The sequence below is a fragment of the Gracilinanus agilis genome, chromosome 1 (assembly GCF_016433145.1).
Source record: "Gracilinanus agilis isolate LMUSP501 chromosome 1, AgileGrace, whole genome shotgun sequence".
NCBI lineage: Eukaryota > Metazoa > Chordata > Mammalia > Didelphimorphia > Didelphidae > Gracilinanus > Gracilinanus agilis.
Window position 1 is genome coordinate 695,462,348 of NC_058130.1, and position 22,479 is coordinate 695,484,826.

Sequence of the window (22,479 nt, forward strand, 5' to 3'; positions counted from 1 at the left end):
CATGCAAGCTTGTGGGTATAAAACAAATATCACTTTTCCCCCCCAAGGAATTACGAATTAGGAGGAAGTAGGAATGGTTTCTTATAGGAAGAGACTCTTGAAGAAAGCTAGGGATCCTAAGAGGTGAAGGTGAGAAGGAAGAATGTTTCAGAAATGAGGGACGATGTGTACAAAGCTGTGAAGGAAGATGTATATAGTAAACAGTCAACAGGTCAGTTTAGCTGGAACTCAGAAGGCATGAAGATTAATGTGAGATCTTTCTACAAAGATAGGCTGGAGCCAGAGTGTAGTAAAACTTTTTATGCCAAAAAGGAATTTTATTTTATCTGGAAGTTACCAAGGAGACAGAAAAGGGAACAAAGAGTGACAAAGTATGAATGAAGATGGACATCAGAATATAAAGAGGATTCCTAAGATGATCATAAAAAATACAGAGTTGCCTGATGACTGTAAATATAATTGTAAGTGGAAGTGCAAAGAAAGAAGTAACTATGAGCCATTTTCATGTGTGAAATCCTGTGTATTATTCTTTGGTGTCCTGAAATATTACCAGAATAAAATAAAAATAAAATTAATGATGATGTCCTTAGTAGCAAAATGAGAATATTAACTCCCAATCCTACAGTGCTTTGCAGTAAATAGAGCACTTTTCTTAAAATAATCTAAAAACCTGGAATGTTCACTTTCAAATAAAATCAACCAATGACAGTAATTATAGCTATAACAAAAGATTTAAATATATATCTTTATATATACATTAATAAATGATATTACAGAAAATGTATTAAACCGGTGGGTCAAAACACATAGCTCTGTGAAGAAAGAAAGATAAGAACCACCAGTTATTGTCTTTACATTTCTCTGTCTCCTGCATTACATATATTTACTCACTAAACCTTTATTACTAAGTAGAATAAAATGATTTTCTTTCTAACTTTTGAAATCTTTTTGTATGTCTTATGTATTTGTATAACATTTTTAGATAAAGAATTGGCTAACGCTACGAAGAACTATAGCTTCCAAATTTGGTACCCTGCCTAGACTTATCTTTTATAAAAGCTAAAATCTACTGGTATTAACTATTATATACCTACTGGCATACTTTAAACAGAAAAATAAATAACAAAATAGATATGGCACTGTACCTTTCTGGGGTCTAATGATAAAAGATTGTGTGGCTCCATTAACTAGTCGGCAATATCCATCTATTAAGTCAGCCATATTCTCTGCAATGGTTAAAGATGGGGCTGTCACTGTGAGAGGCTAAAGGGGAGAAAAGAGACATTATTGTTGTCACCCATATTCAAAAGAACAGCTGTGCCATGACATCAGAACTCTGTAGAAATTTAAAAACAGAGTAGAAACAGTGATCAAACATAATATATTAGAATATATGAATGAAAAAGGAAGTATGACATTTAAGAACACAATTCTTGAAAATGCAATAGGAGGAATAATAAAATAAACTCATTTGTTGCAATGTAGAGCCATCTCTTAGAAAACAAAAGGCTGAAAATCCTTTTTCTTATACAGAATGTATACAAGTGTAAACGAAAGAACTTATGGTAAAAAAAAGGAAAAAGTTTTTAGTTTTTAAAAAAAGTTTCAAACAATTTACAGAAAGGCAGGTGTCATAATGTGCAAAGTACACCCTGACTGTGTAGTTATACACTTTAAACTCACACCTTGTCACTGTCATTCTATGTGTGGCTAAGTGAGGAAATTCTGGGGCCTCAGTTTCCTCATATAGTAAGGAGGCTTAGTTTAGATGATCTGTAAGATTCCTGACAGCTCTAAGATATGATACTATTATCCTAGGAGTTGTTGTTCAGTTGTTTCAGTCATGTCCAATTCTTTGTTACTCCATTTGGGGTTTTCTGGGCAAAGATACTAGAGAGGTTTGCATTTCCTTCTCCAGCTCATTTTATATACGAGAAACTGACAGAAAAGGGTTAAGTAACTTGCTGAGGGTGATATTGCTAGTGCTTGAACTTGAGCTCAAGAAGGTGATTTTCCTGACTCTAGGCCCTGCACTAAATCCATGGTGCCACCTACCTGCACCTTTGTGAATTAATTTTGCCTCAGTCCCAACTCAGCCCCTTCATTTTAATCCAGGTAAGTATTTTAAGGCAAAGAAGTCATTTTCTCCAGGAATCTCAAGAGTTGAAAATAGTAGTAGTAGATACTCTGAATCTAAACTGTAACAGAACAGGGAATCCCTCCACAGCATACCTGTGTCAGGTGGTCATCTATTAAACTTTAAGACTTGAAGTAGAGAGAATCTCAGACTCTTCTAAAGCAGCTACATTATTTTTAGGTATTAAGAAATTTTTCCTTACGTCAAGCCTGCAGCTTCCTCTTCCTAATTTTCATTCATGCATGAAACATTAAAAGAAATTCTTTTATTCTCTTTATTAATTTTTTTCTGAAATATCATAGTGGTATCATCTGACTCACACTGCTCCATCTTTTCTATAAAGACAGCATTGGTTCTGACAAATTATCGTATTCCCTTAATCTATCAATTTAGTAACCTTGTCAAAAACGGAAATGAAGTTAGACATGCATGACCTATTCTTGAAGATACAATGATGGCTCCATGTCCTCAAAGCTACCTTTTCTAGATATTCATTATCTTTGGGATAATAATAATGCAACTTGAAACCGTGAAAGGAACTGAAGTCAATGAAATGATCAACAAGTATTTACTAAGTACCGATGTGTTAGTCTCTGGTGCTAAGTATTAGAAACATGAGCAAAAATGAAACTCCTATTTTATATAAAATAATTACAAGGTCATTAAGGAGGGAAGGCCCTAGAGATTGATGGGGTTTCATGAAGGAGGTAGTATTTGACTGGTTCTAGAAAGAGGTGAGAGATGCTATTTGGCAGAGATAATCAATCTCTCTCTCTCTCTCTCATCTAGTACATCTAGTTCGAAATGAGCAGACAGCAGTTGTTGGTGTAGGAATGGAGCACATAGGAGACACTTGTACTTAAATGTAATATATAATTTGAATAATATTTCAAAGACAACTCTCCTTTATTTGTTGCTTAATCATTTTTCTTATATCTATTCTGGGGGCAATCTATGGGAAATAATATTTTTAAAGTCTTGTATCAAAGGGAAAATATTTACTACCTGTAGCTGTTATTTGAAGATTGTATAATTTGTTTTAAAAAGTATAGGATACGTCAGCAACTAATTCTTTTTATATAGTTAAATTTTATGCATCGAAATAACCAAAAGAATTCTTATATTTTTAGTCATTTTATCATTGTTCTTAAAAGAAACTTTTCCTCACTAATTTCTGTCTACATTTGTTACTTTGGGCCTAACCTGAATTGCTCCCAGTTATGTCCTACTTCCTCCTTATTTATTTTCTTTCAATTCTCATGGTCTCTTCTTCAAATTACTTTGTATTTAGTTATCTACATACCCTGCCTTGTATACAGAGTTGAATGGAAGCTCTTCTTGAGGGCAGAGATTAGTTTTTCTTTATCCTACACTGTCAGTGCCTCCAGTGGTAATTTGTAAATATCTCTTTTCTTGAATTGAGAGGACATTTGATTTAGATGGTTTCTATAGTTCCTTACATTTAATTTTGTGATCTTATTTTGTCATAAGGCAATTTAATCATTAGGTACCGATCTCCTAACAATTACAGTACTTCTAACGTTCTTAAAACTTAAAAAACACAAATGTGAATTGTGCACTAACTTGACATGATGAATAAAAAAACCCCTTTAACTTTCAGTTAATGTCTTAGGTGAAATTTCTTAGTGATCATATGTCTGGGTGGAAAGAATTACCAGTTTTATTCTACTGGTCTGTTATCTATTTACAACCAATTAGCAACCACTTATTCATTCTTCATTTCAGAAAAGGACCAATGACATCAAGAGATGATATCTTGACATGAACATGAATTGAATTTAGGTGAGACAGAGTTGTGCAAAGATATCAGCCTCATTCTCTCTTCTAGAGTCATCAAAGTCCAGTGGCAAGACAAAAATCAAGATGACTGATGATGGCTCATGGTGCAGTAAACGACCTTTGTCTCTTGGATATTTTCTGTGAGTTCTATTAAAAGCCACTGCACCTGCTTCAGCTGCCTTCATGGTCACCATGTAAAGGGAACCCCTTCCTCCCAGGATCATGACTTTTTGCTCATTATGAGCCAGCCCATTAGACTCAAAAGTAGGAGTTATGGGTCGGATTAGAGAGACTTTGATTGGTTTCTGAGAAAAGGTAGACCAAGGGAGAGGGAAAGGATGTTATGTGGAGAAGGAGGTCTATAAAAAACGAGACCATAGAGGATACTGGGCCATTTCTCTGGAGATTTTTGGCTGGGAACTTGTCTGCGATTCATTGGTGGCTGGGGTGGAATACACACTTATGTGTTGGTAAGATTAGGTTGGCAGGCTAGGAAATATTTTTTTCCATTTCCTTCCCTCCTTATTTTTTTCTTAAATATTAAAATTAAATTGTTAAAAGCTATTACCATCCTCGTGACTTAAGGGTTAATTATTTTTATAAAGGGCAACCACATTAATCTTTAAACTAATATATTTCCAAACAAATTTCTAAATATTACATTTAGCATGTTACATTTGGTATATTAATTTTTCAATATTACAACTGGAACAAAATGTTCTTATCTGTCCATTCTGCTGGGGAATGTTTTCAAATGCTTGGGCTAGACATCCCCCTAACTCACTGATGAGTATGAGGCTTTTCAGTTACCTTCAACCTGGGTTAGTTTGTCTACTAGAATGATTTTACTTTTGGACATCAGCAACCAGTAGGCAGTAGGCAAAGTTCTTTTTTAAAAAATTGTATTATATAATATTTTAGGATTTGTGGTTTTGTGTACTACTTATAGCACCCTGGCCAAGTCCCTTAACCTTTTCATGACTTGGTTACCTCATCTGTAAAAATGAACAGGGTTGGACTAGTAGCCATTGAGGTCTTTTCCAGCTTTAGATCTTTGGAATCTATGTCTCACTGTTCCGAACTAAGAAATCATTCAGACAGTAATAAAACTGAAATAAGGAAAGGAGCCTTGCATCTAGCCTTGTCCTAATTCTCTGATGTTCCACCTTTACAATCAGATGGATAAAAAGAATTAGTGAATAAAATGGATCAACAATCACAAATTCCCTTCTATTCCTATAATATATATGCATAATATTATACAAATACATATACTATTTCAAATACAACATTAATTTATTAGACTTGTCTTTCATTTCAATGAATAAATTCATATATTTAACTAAATTATACCCTCACATTTTATGTCATTGAAATTCATGGTATCTTTCATCATGCACTTTCTTAAATAGCTGATATTTAATAAAATGATTATGATCATGGTGGGGATCTATTAATATTTTTTAGTTTAACAAGAAGTATTCACATTCCATGAGATTGGAACTGGGTAGACTAAAATAGTCTTTATAAAGGGTGGGTAATAATGAATCCTAAAGTTGGCACTCTAGTTCTTTATGTTCTAACACTTATTAGCTCTTGGGCTTTGACAAATAACAATCTCTAAGGGCATCGATTTCCTCAAATGTAAAATGGGAATAATAATACTTATACTATACCTGTCTAGAGGGGTTGTTGTAAAGAAAAAAAATTCTACGTAACAATAAAGGTCTATATGAATGTGAGTCATGATACTATCATTAAATTCTTGATCTCCAAGTCTATTATTTCAAATATTATGAATCCCTAATAATGATGCTTGTCAATGCTATTTTCTTGTTCCATAACTGTCTCATTTATTATCTTTTCTTTATCGATAATGTAGAATCTCTTACCTCAGGTGCTCCTGCTATTTTGAGTTGCAGCATTCCTTTTCTGTCTTTGTCATCACTGTTTGAATACTGAATGGTTTGAACTTGATTGAAGTCTGCGAGATGTGTAGGCTGTAAAGGTAGAGGCTTTCTAAATACTGCTATACACACTTACTGCATTGCTATACTGAGATATATGCTGGTTCAAAAACTTCTTTCAAGGTTGATTTTTAGAAAGTTAGGGAGAAAGTGATTTGCCTTCATTCTTCAGAACAGTCTGTCTAGAATTTATTTCATCTCTTATAATATATTTATACTATCTTCTTTCTCCCATCATAGTGATACCTTGGCTAATGAAAAACTGAGATTTAAAAATCAGTGGAATGCACTGTGTAAAGAACTATTAAAAAGATAAGTTAACTAACACTTAAGAGAAAAAATGGCTTTGATGACAATTCATCTGTCCTTGGAATTAAAATAAAATAACTAACTTTTCTTTACCCAAAGCACATGGTATTAATGACATTAAATGTCATTTCATATTAATAGTCAGATGATTAATATTAATAGCACAACATTATGCTAAACAAATATTAGTTCTTAACATTTAAACAAACATCTCTAATAATATAAGTATAAAATATTTAAATATTAGTACCTAATAATATAAGATAACTTGAAATAATTAGTTCATCAAAGTACTTTAAGCTAATGGGTAAAAGGTTTTAGAGTGGAAGGTCTACTAGTGACTTTCATTTGTCATCATATATTGATTGATCTTCTCTAAACTGAAGTGTCTTAGGACAAATCAGATTCCAAACAAAAAAAAACAGTTGTGGGTTCTCCTTATGATAAAAATAAAGAAATTAAAAGATATGGATATTTTGACATGCACATAAAAATCAGAAGGCAAATAATGGACAAAGAAGAGGTAAGACAAAATCTTTGATGCTGCTAAAGTACTTATCATGTCAAAACCAAAGGAATCACCTTTAAAAGCAAAGATTCCTATTCCCATCTGTAACAATGCAAGACCCTTGAATCAATTCTAATGCACCCTAAACCAGAACTAGGAAATGTAGTTGAAACTTATCTTTTTAAAAAAATAGTTAATAAAAGGAGATTTAATTAGCTATATTAGGAGAAATATATTCAAGATTCAACTTGGTATACATTAAAAAATATTCTGAACTGATCCCATTGAGCAAAGCTTCCCTGCCTGAGTTCCCCACTGCAGTCTACAAAGCCAAGCATTCGAAGCACCTTGGATGTTTTGTACTCAGGTGACCAGGAAATTATTTCAAAAGCTAGTTCTTAAGAATAGTTTGTCAATGCCATCCTTAGGAAAAAACTGACTTAATTTGTATTAGTGTGTAGGTGAGTGTGTTTTAGGATATTATTCCCACCATACAGGAGGCCTAGATATTAAGGTGTGTAAGGATATCTATATTTAAATTATACCAAGGGCAAGTCAGCCCTGATGTACTTGGTTTAAGAAGCCTTGATATAGGCACCCCTCAAGGAGAAAATGAAGAATCAAAGAAGAAACAAAACAAAACAATCAATAGAATAGTCTCTTTAACTGAATACAGGAGAATGAAGGCCAGAAATCCCAAGATCCAGTACTGACTGAAAGTGGTGATCAGGAGATGGCAGAGACTAGGGATAGAGAGAGTAAAGATCCCATTGATTCTCTCTTGACTCAAGACTCTGACTTTCCATTACCTGGAGGTTTTTTTTATATATATGGTAAGCTTTCTATAGACTTTTTTTTTTTAGATCCTTACCTTCTGTCTTGGGAGTTAATACTGTGTATTGGCTCCAAGGCAGAAGAGTGGTAAGGACTAGGCAATGGAGGTCAAGTGACTTGCCCAGGGTCACACAGCCAGGAAGTATCTTAGGCTACATTTGAACCTGGGACCTCCCATCTCTAGGCCTGACTCTCAATCCACTCAGCTACTCAGCTGCCCCCTCTATAGACTTTTGATGCTAATGAAATGATAGATTTTTTTACCCTAATTAATGCCCCCCCAAAACATATATGTAATTCTTCTATTATTTGATTGATTAAACAAATAGGTATCAAACATCTATAAGATGCTGCGCTGAGTAGAAAGACAAGTAACGACTAGTCTTGGTCTTCAGTCAATAGACTCATGTTTTTACAAATGGCTATACTAAAACGTAGTATATAAAAACACTACAAAAATGTTATATCAACTCATAAGAGAATGATTATAAAAATTTATCATATTTCTTTATGAGTTTCCATAATGCCTTTTAAACTAAGTAACATGCTTAAATGATAAGGACTACTCACTGTTAATGGATATAAGGCATACTACTTACAAGGATGACCTGTTATACTAGAATGTAACTATAATATTTGGGTCAGGGAGTGATTTAGATGGTTCTTCTTGCTCTAACAGGATGGGTGGGCAATGGAGAAATGGTTCTACTTATTTAGTGATGAAAGCAAGTCATCCTCTGACTTTAGTTTGTTGCAAATGTTTTCTTCTTCACTAACATATTTTATAATAATGCAACCTCAATTATAATTATCTTTATAATTATACAAAAACTCCTAAAGGATAGGGACTAACCACGTTATGTGTATATATCTTCTTATTGTTCAGTTTTACATATAGGAGACACTTGATAACATATATGATTGAATGAATATGCTGAGTCATAATCTATGTTTTTCTTGACCTACTCTTACAATGACTATATGCCAAATATTCTTGTATTCAAGAAAAAGTGCTTCAAAGTATGAAGTAAAAAACCACCATGCCATAATTATGTGTAGTATTAATAACACCCAAGTTTGTACACAAAAATCAGAAAAATAGAGTTATAGGTTCTAGCATCACCACCGACTAGCCCTGTGACTGGTCAAATTCAATAGGCTCTCTGAATTTATATTCCTTACCCATAAAATTCAGACAATACCTGTTTTCCTGTCCAAGTTGTTAGAGGAGAAAGTTTTATAAAATTCTATGTAAATATCAATAATAATGGAAATTAATAACAAATTTTCAGAAAATACAGTAATTAACCTAACTATGCCTCATAAAAAATGCATGGGAAGAATCACTGAATCCATATTGCAACTAAGGAATCTCAGTGACAGTCTCCAATTGTTCTTTATTTCTGCCTCACTGTGCACCAGAAATCTTTCTATGACAAGAATCAATGGCAAAACTACAATTTCTACTAAGAATGACTTAGTTTTTCTTACTTTGATTCAAAGATTAAACTATGTATAAATCTTTGCTGAAGGCTAAATAGACAATACACCGGGCACCCTTTCATGGGCAGTTACAGTGGCAAAACAATAGAGAGAGAGACACTTACATTGGAGCCCTTGTCTGTAAGGTAACTGATGCCTTCTTCTGGGCCAATTGCCAGCTCCACGGAAATGATCCAGCTTGACTTTGAGGGGGTGAATAGATAAAAATGAGAGGTAGGGGAAGGAATAAGTACAGGATCATAAACACAAATGAATAAAGGACACGAAGTAGGCATGTTTATTCACAGTACATAGAGCATTTAAATATATTTTGCCAGCATAAAAGTTAAAGGTATGTTACAGAATCAGCACTGAATATGTAGCCAGAGGATTTCAGCTTAAATTCTAACTCACAAGACTTATGCAATGCTGATAAGTAAGTTAGATTAACATGGCCTGAACTTCTTCATCTATAAAACAAGGAAGTTCATTAAGATAAACTCTAAAAGTTTCTTTGCAGACTATTTTCAAATAAAAAATATGGGGGCAGCTGGGTGGCTCAGTAGATTGAGAGGTAGGCATATAGATCGGAGATCCTAGGTTCAAATCTAACCTCAGACACTTTCTAGCTGTGTGGTCCTGGGCAAGTCACCCCATTGCCTAGACCTTACTGCTCTTCTGCCTTGGAACCAGTACACAATATTGATTCAAAGACAGAAGGTAAGGGTCTTAATAAATAATAATAATAATGATTATTATTATAACAACATCAATAATAATAAATGTGTAAAAGCCATAATGATCCAATGTGGCTTCATACTATCTTAAGATCTGTCATAATTCTCCAAAGAAAAATAGTGACTTTTTTATACTCTGTTATGTTATGTAAACTTTTTGTTTATTTTGCTCTAGTCTGAACCTATGATTTTATTGTTATAAGGCAGGCATTGTATAGTTGAAAAATCTTGAACCCCTAAAGACTGCATTACCCAGAATTCCTTTCTGTATTGCCTATAATGTTTTTCCTTTTGTTTACCTTTGTGTGGTCATGTTTGTTTAAGTTCTGAGGCTCTGTCTCCTTCTTTCTCCTGGGATTGGGCTGTCTAGTAACCTTTTATTTATGTCTCTTTTGTTAGTTTATTATTAATAAAACTTTATTAAATATAATATTTAGTTATTGGATATTAATTTTAAAATCCATAGCATGGCTTACCACAACGTATTGAATTCTCAAATATTTTTTAAAGATAGCTTTTAAGTAAAGCTGGTAAGTTTGTCCAGACTCCGCCCACCCAGAGAGCTGGGGTTGCCTCTCCTCTCCTCCTGCCCTGCCCTCCTGCCATGCCTGCCTAGCAGCCTGCTTTCTGCCCCTGCTAAGAGAGCTCCTCTCACCAGACCTGCTGCTGTGAGCCAGCCAATCCTAGCTGCTTTTTTCCAATGGACAGGTGAGAACTTCAATCCCTTCCCCCACCCCACATGGGTTTTCCAGCCTGCATTGGTCATTTTTTAAGCTGAAGTCTTAAGCTGATCCTGGATTCCTGGATGAGAGAAACTTGCAACTTGGGATTTTTTTTTTCACAAGAAGGGAACTTCTCTGCAGTTTTTCTTTTGAACTCAGAGAGACTAAATCAGTAGATTTGAAGTAGAAGTTTTTTGGGATTTTGTCTCTACCTTTTGGCTAGTTCTCTCATAGGCAAATATCCTATTGTTCTCCAGCAAGATTTTGCCTTTTGTGTTTAATCTGTAAACAAACTTCCATTCAGTGTTTTTTTTTCTTTTTTGAGGAATAATGCTGTTTCAAAGCATGCTTGAAACTCTGAAACAACAGTTTGAATTGGTAAAATTATAAAGTTTTTGTGCTGATTGAATACACTGCAGTTTGACTAATCTTAAGATTCAGGGGAGAAATTCATCTCCCCTCACCCACTTGCCATTTGGCCAGCTTTTACAATTTGAGATTCCTCCATACCATGCTCCCTCACTATGATGAAATTCAGAGCTCTGACAAATGAAATCTGAATGGTTGATTTATATGGGGGAGGGGAAATAACCTTAAAAGAGATCTGGAAATTTACTGCTTACTAATCATTCTTAGCTTTTCCCATCAAGATAGTGAACAAGTCTATTGCAATTGGTAAAAAGGGTTTTTGACTACACTACTTGTAACTTGTCATTTGCTTATATTATTGTATTTGCTAATTTCTTTAAGGTTTAAATTTTTTCAAGTTTATATGTATTAATCTAATTAATATCTCTTCTGTTATGTGATTCTTTATCTGTATCGTTCCCCTATGATTTTACTGAACTACATATTGTAAAGTCTTATGTATCCTGGATTTGTCATCTTAACTATTCAGGTCACATGTTGCTTATACAACCTTGGAGAATATAATGATCAAGAATTTAAATTGTAGATTTATAAGGGGTCTTTAGAAATGACTTTATATACCTAGTACCTTCTGAATGGATGATAGGTTAATACATACATATGTGTGTATGTATTATATGTATGTATGTATATATATATATATATATATATAAAATATATATATAAAAATAAAAGAATGTTGTATTAAAGGTAGAGAACCAAATAGAAGTTCCTAATAAAACTTTTTATATATAAAGCAGGAAGCCAAAAAGAGCTCCTGCATGCATGACATTTTAACTCTTTAGTTTTAATTTACTTTCACCAGAATAATCTAAATTCTTGGTGATGTTTTAGATCCAAATAGGTTTTCATCAGCAGTTGCCAAGGTTGAAAGATTTGCTCTATCTGTTGAATTTGTGACAAGTATACATCAGTTCATAGGTTTTTTTTAAATATCACATCGCAAGTGGCTATATATAAACTCATGTGAATCCTATATATTAATAGGTTTGTTTGCTTGTCAAGAACTGGGCTATTGTGAATTTTGGGAATTTGGTACTTTATTTGAATGTGCATTATCTACTCTCCTACTATTTTGTTTTTATAAATTTGCTATTTTGTAAAAATCATTTGCATTCACACAGTGGATCATGGCCAAGTTTAAAAAGGAAATGGATCTAATTTTTGGTGAGGAACCTTTGTATTTTTACCTCTCCTTGGCTGACACAGTGTGTCACTGAGTCTAAGCTATATATTTTTTATTTTAAAACATTTTTATTATTGTTTTTTTCCTGTGTGTTCAATATAGTAATTGAGTACTTTGAAGTACATATAAACAGTATTAATCTTTTTTTATTTTGCAGTAATATAAGTTTAAATTACATTTGTTCTAATATTAATGCATACCCAATAAACTTTAAACTACAGAATAACGTCATTGGTTGTTTAAATAATTATGGGACTTTGCTTAATAATTATGTCTGATTCCAGAAGAAGGAATATAAAAAGAGCCATTGCACAGTGCCAAAGAAGCACAAAGCTACCTACATAGTGCCTATCACACACAAGGTCAAAGAGAACAACCAAACCCAGTGAGATTTATGTAATGTTGAGACAAGACAAGAAGACTTGAACTTGTTTGGGGTTCAAGGTTGTGGCACTTAACATATGTTAAGACACAGGACTTCTTCTGAACCACATTCTAACAAGCACTTCATTAGCTCCCATTTGCTCCTATAATCTAGTCCCTTTTCTGTCTTTCATAGTGTGGCAAATTTTCTGTAGTCTTGGGTACTAACTGCATAATTACTTAAATCATTTTAATTAAATCCTGATTCAAGGACCTGTTATAGGTTTATTTTTCCTTTACTTAAATTTTTTAGACATAAGATTTTAATATTTTATATATCATCAACAAGTTATTTTTTCCTTTTTATGTGGATTTTTTTGATGTTTGTGATTTCTTTTGCAATTGAGTCATATACCTTATAACTCAGCCATGTATCCCTGAATGATTCCTGTGTTATTATCCACCTCAGGGGGGACTATGCTATTGTTGTGAATTTGGATCTGAATTTGAGAAATTTTAGAATAAGAAACTTACTACCTCCTAGAATCCAGAAGACGAACCTGCTTGGAGAAGGCACCATGAAGATGCTGCAGAGACCACACACTGCCCCAGAAGATCCAGATTGAACTTTGGGATGTGAAATCGAACTAAGGGGGTTTGAAAGCATTTGTTTTGAATGTATACTTTTATGTCAAAGGGGACTATCCCCAAATTGGCTTTTTGTCAGTCTAACAATCATTGATTTTTTTCTCTTTTCCTTTCATCCACAAATTATTTCAATTTATGTTAGTTATGTTTCCATGATCCTTTTGGGGAGACTGGTGTCCCAAATAGGATCACAATGGGGAAAATGTATAATTGGAAAATCTTGAACCCCTAAAGACTGCATTGCCCAGAATTCCTTTGTGTATTATAGATAATGCTTTTCCTTTTGTTTACATTTGTGTGGTCACATTTGTATAAGTTCTGAGGCTCTGCTTCATTCCTTCTCTTTTGGTCCTGGGAGCAGGCTGGTTAGTAACCTTTTATTTAGGTCTCTTTTGTTAGTTTATTATTAATAAAAATTTAATATTTAGTTATTGGATATTAATTTTAAAATCCACAGCATGGTGCTGAAATTCCCTTTCCCAATTCACACCAGCAATAGTAACAGAAATTATGGTCTTAAAAAATTTGAGAGGGCACTGAAATGTGGGGGTTAATAATGTGCATCAAAAATGAGATTTAAACCAAGGTTTTTGTGGCTCTAAGAAGTAATTCTACATCTGATCTGACAACAAATAACTGCTAAGTCAATACCTTTTTCCTCAAACAGTATTTCAATTATTGAATTTCTACTACCTTCATTTGTTTTTTAAAGCAGTTTGTTGAGCTTGCTAATCAATTATGTTTTTATTTACCCCTATACTTAAAAAAACTAACATACTTTGATGTGTTGAGACTTTGAGGAAACCAGTTAAATGAACAAATAACCCAAATTAAATGGAAACAGAAATGTCAACATAAATAATTTCATGAAAAAGGAAATAAAGTTTCATTTCTATCCAGATAGCATCATTGAAAACAACTTTTTTGTCCAACTAATATAAGTAAAAAGAATACATCTTGTGATTAAATATCAAAGCAAATTTTTCAATCAGAAATGAAAGTATTCTCCATATATAATGTTCCAATATGGTTGTGTAATAATGCATTAATAAATAATAAACTTCACACTATAATTTTGTTCTACCAACTATGAGATTTTTTTAAAATGGGATGTTCAATGCTTATTCTAAGTAATATTCAGTCATTTTCAGTCGTGTCTGACTCTTCATTACCTCACGAGATTTTCTTGGCAAAGATAGTGGAGTGGTTTGTCATTTCTTTTTTCAGCTTGACAAATGAGGAAAGTGAAGCAAACAGAGTTTTGTGACTTGTTTAAAGGTCACACAACTAGTAAGTTTCTGAGGCCAGATTTCATGATGTTTCTTCCTGACTCTTTATCTAAGCACTCTATCCACTTTGTCAACTAACCACCCTTTTAAATAATACTTGAGCCCAAATGTATCTCCTATCTACTTATTGCCACTATTAGTACATATACATCAATATCATCTCAAAAGAACAAACTGTCTTGCTGTAAATAGTACTTTACTGAATATCATGTTTTCATGGAACCAGTTAAGGAGGTATGCCTGTGAACATAGACAACTGACTGTAAAAGATATTGGCCTCCCAGTAATATGATTGCCCACTTGACTTATTCCTTATTACTCACCCCAAGAGCACATTTGAAGCATTCTTTATCAAATCTGTACACAGGAGAGAGAATCTCAAAGAATTTCAGAATACTTTCTTCTCTATTAAGATTGGCAAACTGACGAAATGTTTGCTGTATCAGTTTTCGGAGGGTTTTGGCCTGCATAACAAAATAACACAAAAGGAATTTGTATAAGCAACGTTTAAAAATTGCCATTCAATTAGATACAGAGGACTCCTATAGGTGTCAATATATTTCCTCCAAATAGCTTTTTTCCTTATCTTCAATCACTCTTCACAAATTGTTTTGTGAATATCTTGACCTGGACTAGCTAACAGTAAATATATCTCTTTCTAATTTAACATGGTGGCAGTATATAGTGCCTGACTATACTGACAGATGCCCCTTTGAGCTCTATTAGTCTAGGAAACTCCAAATTACAAATAAAAAGTCAATCTGTTAAAATAAGCAATAATTTGATAGCACTTTAGGCTCAAAACCCTACTGAACACAGAAAATAACTTTCCTTTAATTGGATTCTAGACCAAGAATCAGTAGTCCTTGGTTTTTACATACAAAGGATTTAGTCAATCAGTAAACAAGTAATTACAAAGCACTTATTATATGCCAGGCCCTGTGATAAACACTAAGGGTACAAAGACAAAAAACATGGTTCCTACCTTTAAGGAGCTCACATTTTAATGTAAGATGACATGCAAATAACAAGGTACACAAGAAATATGGAAGGTAGAATTTAATTCAGGTCTTTAAAGAGGCCAAGGAAGTCAAGAAATAGAGGAGAGAAGGGAGAACATTCCAGGTATTGGAGAAAGCCAGTGAAAAGATGTGGTGTAAAGGGAGAGGAAGAACAAAAAGACCATTGTCTCTGATTGTAGAATATGTGAAGGAGTGTGAGGAATTAAAAAAAAAAAAACAACTAGAAAGGTAGGAAAGGGCCAGATCATGTGGGTTTTTAAAAGCCAAACATAAGATTTTGTATTTGTTCTTAGAGGTTATCCTGTAGAGCAGTGATGGTGAATCTTTTAGGGGGTGGGTGATATGAGACATGTCCTCAGGTGTGCATGGAGAGGGGGAGGGGAACAGGCCCTGCCTCCCTCTGGTTTTCAAGAAGTGAACTCTATGCTGGGGTGATGGTGTGCATGCCCACAGAGCAGGCTCTGAGAGTCCCCTCTGGCATAAGTGTCACTGGTTTGCCACCACAAACCTAGAGTTACTGAGTAGGGAAATGACATGGTGCTTTAGGAAAATCTCTTGGCCAGCTATTTGGAACATGGATTGGAATAAGACACTTGAAACAAGAAGACCAAATTTAAGTTTCATAAGTCCTTGTGGTAGGTGATGACATCCCCATAAGTATGGTGGTTGTATTAGTAGAGAGAAGGGGACAAACATGAGAAATGTGAAGGTAGAAAAAAGCATATATGGCAATGGATGGGATGTGTGAGTGTGAAAACTAGGAAAACATTGAGATTAGGAGTCTGGGTTACTGGGACAATGATGGTGCCCTTGAAGTAATTCTCCATCAGTAGCTCTGCTTGCTTGCTACTCTAGAGAACATAATACCTGTCCCCTGGACAAGTTGATCACCTAAAATAGTGAACTGAAAATGCACAATACTTCAGGGTACTTTATTCTTCATCAACAACTTTGCTTGGTTTCAAAGGCATGGAACATTATGCTCTACTCCATAAGCTCAGGTATTCTGGGTATGCTTTCCCCAAATTTTTAGCTTCATTTTTTGTGTTGTCTTCCCCCATTAAATTTTAAGTTTCCTTCTTATTTGTATCTCCAGAGTTTGGCACATAGTAGGCAGTTAAAAATTTTTATATTGAGTTGAATTGAGGGGGGGCTATAGTCCAGAAAGAAATTAGGGCTAGATACACAGAAATAGCTACAAAGAGATGATAACGGGATCAAGGAGAGTTTAAATCTTCAAGTAAGATAGTATAGACTGAAAACAGGAGTCAGGACAGAGCCTTTGGGTATACCTGTAGTTAGTAGGCATGTTCTGGATGAACATCCAGCAAAGGAGATTGAGTAGAAGTGAGCAGAAGTAACAGGAGAGGATTCTAGAGAGGAGAGATAATCCAGGAGGGGAAAGTGATCAAGAGTATCAAATGTTGCAGACAGGTCAAGAAGGATGAGGATTGAGAAAAGCTCATTACATTGGCAAATGGGAAATTAATTTGGAAAGAGCAGTTTAATAAGTAAGTCAAATGATTCTAGAAGCCATACAGTAAAGGTTTCTGAAGTGTAAAAAGAAAGAAAAAGGAGGTACTTATTGTAGATGTTTTTCTTAATTAATTCAACTGAGAGGTGGAGAAGAGACACAGAATGAGAGCTAGCAAGAATGGCAGAATCCGGGGGCAGCTGGGTAGCTCAGTGGATTGAGAGCCAGGCCTAGAGACGGGAGGTCCTAGGTTCAACTCCTGGCCTCAGACCCTTCCCAGCTGTGTGACCCTGGGCAAGTCACTTGACCCCCATTGCCTACCCTTACCACTCTTCCACCTACCTATAAGTCAATACACAGAAGTTAAGGGTTTAAAATAAAAAAAATAAAATAAAAAAAAAAGAATGGCAGAATCAAGTGAAGAGTATGGGGAATATATGAACATTTGTAGGAAATAGGTAAAAAGTCAGCAAATAGTCAGAAATTGACAATTAGATAGAAACTGGAACTGAAAGAAGCAGCCATGTACTAGAGAAGACAGAAGGAATAGGATCAGGTAAGTACCTATTTGCCAAGCACTTTGCTAACTAGTGGGGATACAAAGACAAAAGTAAGTCTGCTTTCAAGTAGCTTACATTCTAAAACAGAAACAACTCATATAAGTATATATAAAACACTCAAACACACATAAAAAACAGAACCAGGTAACCTTGGATGGGAAGATATGAGTAGCCTAAGTTAGGCCTATTAGGCTATGGATTTGGTAAAAATTTCTAGCAGTGAGAAATCACTGAACCTACTAGGTATTATTCTACTCTTATATGTCCTTTTTGAGCTAGAGTTCCCATCACAAAATTCCTGAGGAAATATGTGGTGGAAGTAACATTTCTATTTCTAGACTTGAAGATTGGGTTTTAAGGAAGATTTGTGGTCTCTCTAAGTCTCACAAATAGGTTTAAAGACAGAACCGGGTAAGTATTCAATCAAATAATATTTATTAAATAACATTATTTGATATAAGCACTATGCTAGGCACTGTGGGTACAAATAAAATAAAGGAAAATATCACCCCTTAAAAAGAAATGACATTTTAATGGGGAGAATATAATAGATTCATATATAAGTAAATACAGCATAAATATAGAGTGAATTAATATATGCTGATAGTTAAATAAAGTCATCAATAAGCATTTATTAAATGATTACTATGTGCAAGGTAATGAAAATTGTTGGGGATAAAAAGAAAGGAAAAGCAGGCCCTGACTTCAAAGAATTCACAATCAAATGGGGAAAAAAACCACACAAACCATAGGTACAAATGGGTAATTTTATATTTTAACCTGAAGGAAAGAAGTTTATCAAGCAAGAGGATGACATGGTCAGATTTGTACTTTAGGAAGATCTCGTTCATAGCTGGGTGGAGAATGGACTGCAGTGGGGAAAGAATTTAGGAAGAGGGATTGGCCATTTGCCAGCCTCAATAATTCAGGTATTAGGTCATGAGAACATGCACCAGGATGGTTAGGGTGTTAAGAGGAAACAAAGTAGGATGCTTCAAAAGCAGAACTGACAAGGCTTGGCAACGAACTGAAAGTAGGAGTGTTTGGGAAGAAGAGAATGAGGAGTTGAAGATGGCAGCTAGGTTGCCAACATAGGGGACTGTAAAAATGTTGTGCCCTCAATAGTAAGGGTATGGTAGAAAAAGAGGGGAGGGTATGGAAGAAAAAGATGATGAATTCAGTTTTGGACAAGTTGTAATGGGGATACTGTTATAAACAAAAGGGGATCCAAGGGAGATGTATAGATGTAACTATCTGTACTCTACTCAGCTGCAGATGATGCAACACCAACTCCGATCACCCTTGACTGCTGCTGTCATTTATCCCTTTCTCTCTAACAGTTGCCCAAGAAGGACCCTCAAGAGGTTAAATAGATGGGTAACCTTTCCAGGTCCAATCTGGGGTTGGATAGATTAGTATTGGGCTATTGATTTGCCTTGGATAACCTTTAAGATCTGACTGCATTTGACTCCCTTCCCAGGGCCTGTGATATAAAGACCACTTAGGAAGGTACTTGTTGTTGAACTCTCTTTATCTATACTCAGGGAAAGGATAACAAGGACAAGGATTGGGGATTGGAGACCCTATTGATCAGGTGGAAGCTGGAGATTTGCTCACTCCCACTATCTTGGGCCAGACTTGGCCACAGCCAAGCCAGAGAATAGGGAAGCTATTGATGCAGCTGTATTGATGATCTTATTCTCTCAGCTTTCTCACTACCAGTGTTGGTGATGCACTAGCACTCACAGTCTATCAGGAAATATTCAGTTTTATTCCTGCCCTTTTCTTCTTAGACCTCCCTGCCACACTTCACCACCCACTCAGAGATTTCCCAGTCCAGAGACTCCTGTCCAGACAAAGTGGCTGTCAGGGGTATTTATACCATGGGGCCAATCGACATTTACCCCTGGTTCACGGCACCTGGGAACATTCCGAGTCTTCCAACTGCCATCCCTGTCAGTCAAGGTGGCAACCATCATTTCCCAGATTATGAATATAACATCAACGCCATTTTATTTTTGGAAATTTCAACCTGCAAATTACTTGATGATCTTCTTCATTGGTGACTTTCTACTCTATGCTTATCTAAACTTATATTATATAAAATATAATATTATAAGAAATATGTTGCTTCTTACTTATTCTAAGCCAATGCAATCCTGCAACAAATTATCTTAGGCTTCTAATACTGAATTTTAGATAAACATTCCTAATAACAATAAATTCTAACATTTTTCTGTTTCCTAATCTATGGTTAGGAAGATTAGTGTGTAAGTAATTCCCAAATTATGTTAATGTATTAGTCTATTCGTTTCATTGCTAACGAACCTATACTATACAATGTCTGTCTGACATTTCTATTGACTCTCCTACTGGAACATTCATAACTATTTTACACTGTCCCTATGCTAGCTAGAATTGAATTTCCCTTTCACTATTCTCTCCCTACAGGTTAGTAAGCTATTCATTATTTGTTAGTAGCAATATATTACACATATACAAGGTTTTCCTGTGATGTTCCTATGAAATATGAGTACTTTTTACCTTATAAGGAATCTGAGTTCTCTTGTTTATTATGGCCAATGTACCTTGTACTCAAATCTATTTACATCTATATACACTATGTACTTGTGATGTGACTTTACTGTGTCTTTGTGTTGGACTTATGACCTAACATTTGCTGTATGGTTTATACTCACCTTCTTCTTTCAGAATCTCTCTGTCAATCAGCTTGCATTCTGTTGCATGCATCCTAGTGTGTGCATTTCCTTTGTGATTTGTGTCTGAATGTGAAAACCTTGCACTATTCAAACCTAATACTGGTCTGCTGATCTTCTCTCCTTGTGATTCTTCCGGTGATGTTGTCCGAGCTACATAGGTGTTATCACAGTTCAGGTCCTTGTACATTCTTTTGTGCAATGTCTCTCATGTTGTCCTTGTGCTGGTCCTGATGTCCTGATGTTTCTGGAATCTTTGGAATCTTCAGAATCTCATCTCTCTTCTCCTTTGCTGGATACACATCTTGCCAGTTGTGGACTTGATTGAAGAATTCCCTGGATCAGGAACCAGTGTGTGATTGTGTAGTGCTGTTAAAATGTTTGTGTTGCCACAAAATTTTCTTCTGAGATTTTTTTTATGTTTTGCACTTGTTTTTGATGTTATTAATTTAATGTTCATTCTTCTTCATCACTGCTGAATTCTGATAGGCTTACTAACTGCTGATCTTCACGTATGAATGAGGTATTTCTATAATGTAAATCAATGATATGAGTGTCTTGCTCCTGATGTTGATCTATGTCTTTGCTATCTGTGTGATCATGTGTTTCATTTATCTTTGTATCTGTATCTTGGTCTCTTTCTGTTTGAGGCTTTATTTCTAAGTGTGATTTTTTTCTTTGAGGCTCTATTTCTATGTCAGATTCTGTTTATTGTAGTTGAGGCTTAATTTTTGAATGAGGTCTTGACTTCACTGAGGACTTGATATGCGTATAATGATACCATGCATCTTTTCCTTTGATTTTTACAGATGTAGGTGTGACTAAGATTATTTTATGTGGACCAAATCATTTTGGTTCTAATACTGATCTTCTTGTGATATTTCTGATATAGATTTTATCTCCAGGCTTGTATTCATGTAGGCTAAAATCTTAGATTAATATTATTGACTAATATTATTGGATTAATGATAATTTCTGCAATTCTTCTAGTCTTTCTTTCAATAAGGTGATATACTCATAGATTTTGCACTCAATCCCTAGGTGTGATAGGTAATTAGTGTCTTGTGGTGCTTTCCCAACCCATAGTTGTTGTCCATACAATAGTTCAAATGATGATGAATGTGTTTCGCTATTGGATCAACTTCTTAAATAGAAAAGTGTCATGGGTAAGATTTCTGGTCATTTGAGATGACTTTGTGTACAAATCTTCCCGATCATATTTTTGAGGCTTTGATTAGTACGTTCCATGGTTCCTGATGACTGAGGCCTATAGATGGAACTCAAATGTCTCTTAATTCCTAGTATCTGGTACTTTCTTAATAGAATTTGCAAAGTGACTACCAGAGTCTGACGAAATAACAAAAGGAATAGAAAACCTTGGAATTATCTCTCTCAGTAGGATCTTTGCTACGAACGTTGCGTTATTCTGCCGGGCTGGGAATGCTTCTGGCCATTTGGTTAATTTATCCACTATCATGAGTATGTACCTATAGTTTTGATATTTTGGCATTGTGACATAACCTATTTGTAAGCACTTGAAAGGTGTGTAACCCAATGGCTTTCCTTTATAAGCTCTTGTCTTTATGACTGCTTGGTTATATTACTTACTTCGAGTTGTCCAAAAGACATGAAGTAATATTAAATTGGAGGTCATGAGAGGTTAAGACTGGATAAATTGATGTGAGACTAACCAGAACAGATGATAATAGAATTCTGATAAACTGATTTGAATTACTGATGAATCTATATGATCACTAAGGGAAATAATTATAGAAGAAGAGAACTTGGCTCAAGACAAAATCTTAAGAGACCCCCCCGCCCCCAATGATAATAAGCATGGCCTAGATCAGTGATTCCCAAAGTGGGAGCTACTGCCCCCTGGTGGGTGCTGCAGCAATTCAGGGAGGTAGTGATGGCCACACTTTTTTTTGTATTACATTCTATTCTGAGTTCAATAAATAGTTTCATAATTTCCAGGGGCACTAAGTAATATTTTTTCTGGAAAGGGGGATGTAGGGCAAAAAAGCTTGGGAACCACTGCCCTAGACAGAGATCCATCAAAGGAGAATGTGCATCACATAGGTAGGAGGAGAACCAAAAGACATCAGTATCATGAAAACCTAATGAGAAGAAAGCAACAAGAAAAAGGTGACTGACAGCGTCAAAAGTTGCACTGAGGTCATGAAAGTTGAAGACTGAGAAATATTGTCATTCAATTTTATAATTAAGAAATCACTGATAATTTTTAAAAAGTGGAATTTAGAAGGGAAGGCTCTGCAAGTTGGGGCAGTGAGG

General features: G+C 34.9%; 1 protein-coding gene across 5 annotated transcripts in view; it reads right to left on the bottom strand.

Annotated features, from left to right (window-relative positions):
• PTK2 (protein tyrosine kinase 2) overlaps positions 1-22,479 on the bottom strand; it is a 410,474-nt gene that overhangs the window by 153,315 nt on the left and 234,680 nt on the right. For all 5 annotated transcript variants that reach the window (XM_044669284.1, XM_044669268.1, XM_044669260.1 and 2 more), the window contains 4 exons: positions 14,735-14,875; positions 9,163-9,240; positions 5,830-5,937; positions 1,146-1,263 (listed from right to left, as the gene is read on the bottom strand). In XM_044669284.1, the coding sequence (XP_044525219.1) occupies positions 1,146-1,263; positions 5,830-5,937; positions 9,163-9,240; positions 14,735-14,875 (445 nt within the window). The remainder of the gene's footprint in view (positions 1-1,145; positions 1,264-5,829; positions 5,938-9,162; positions 9,241-14,734; positions 14,876-22,479) is intronic.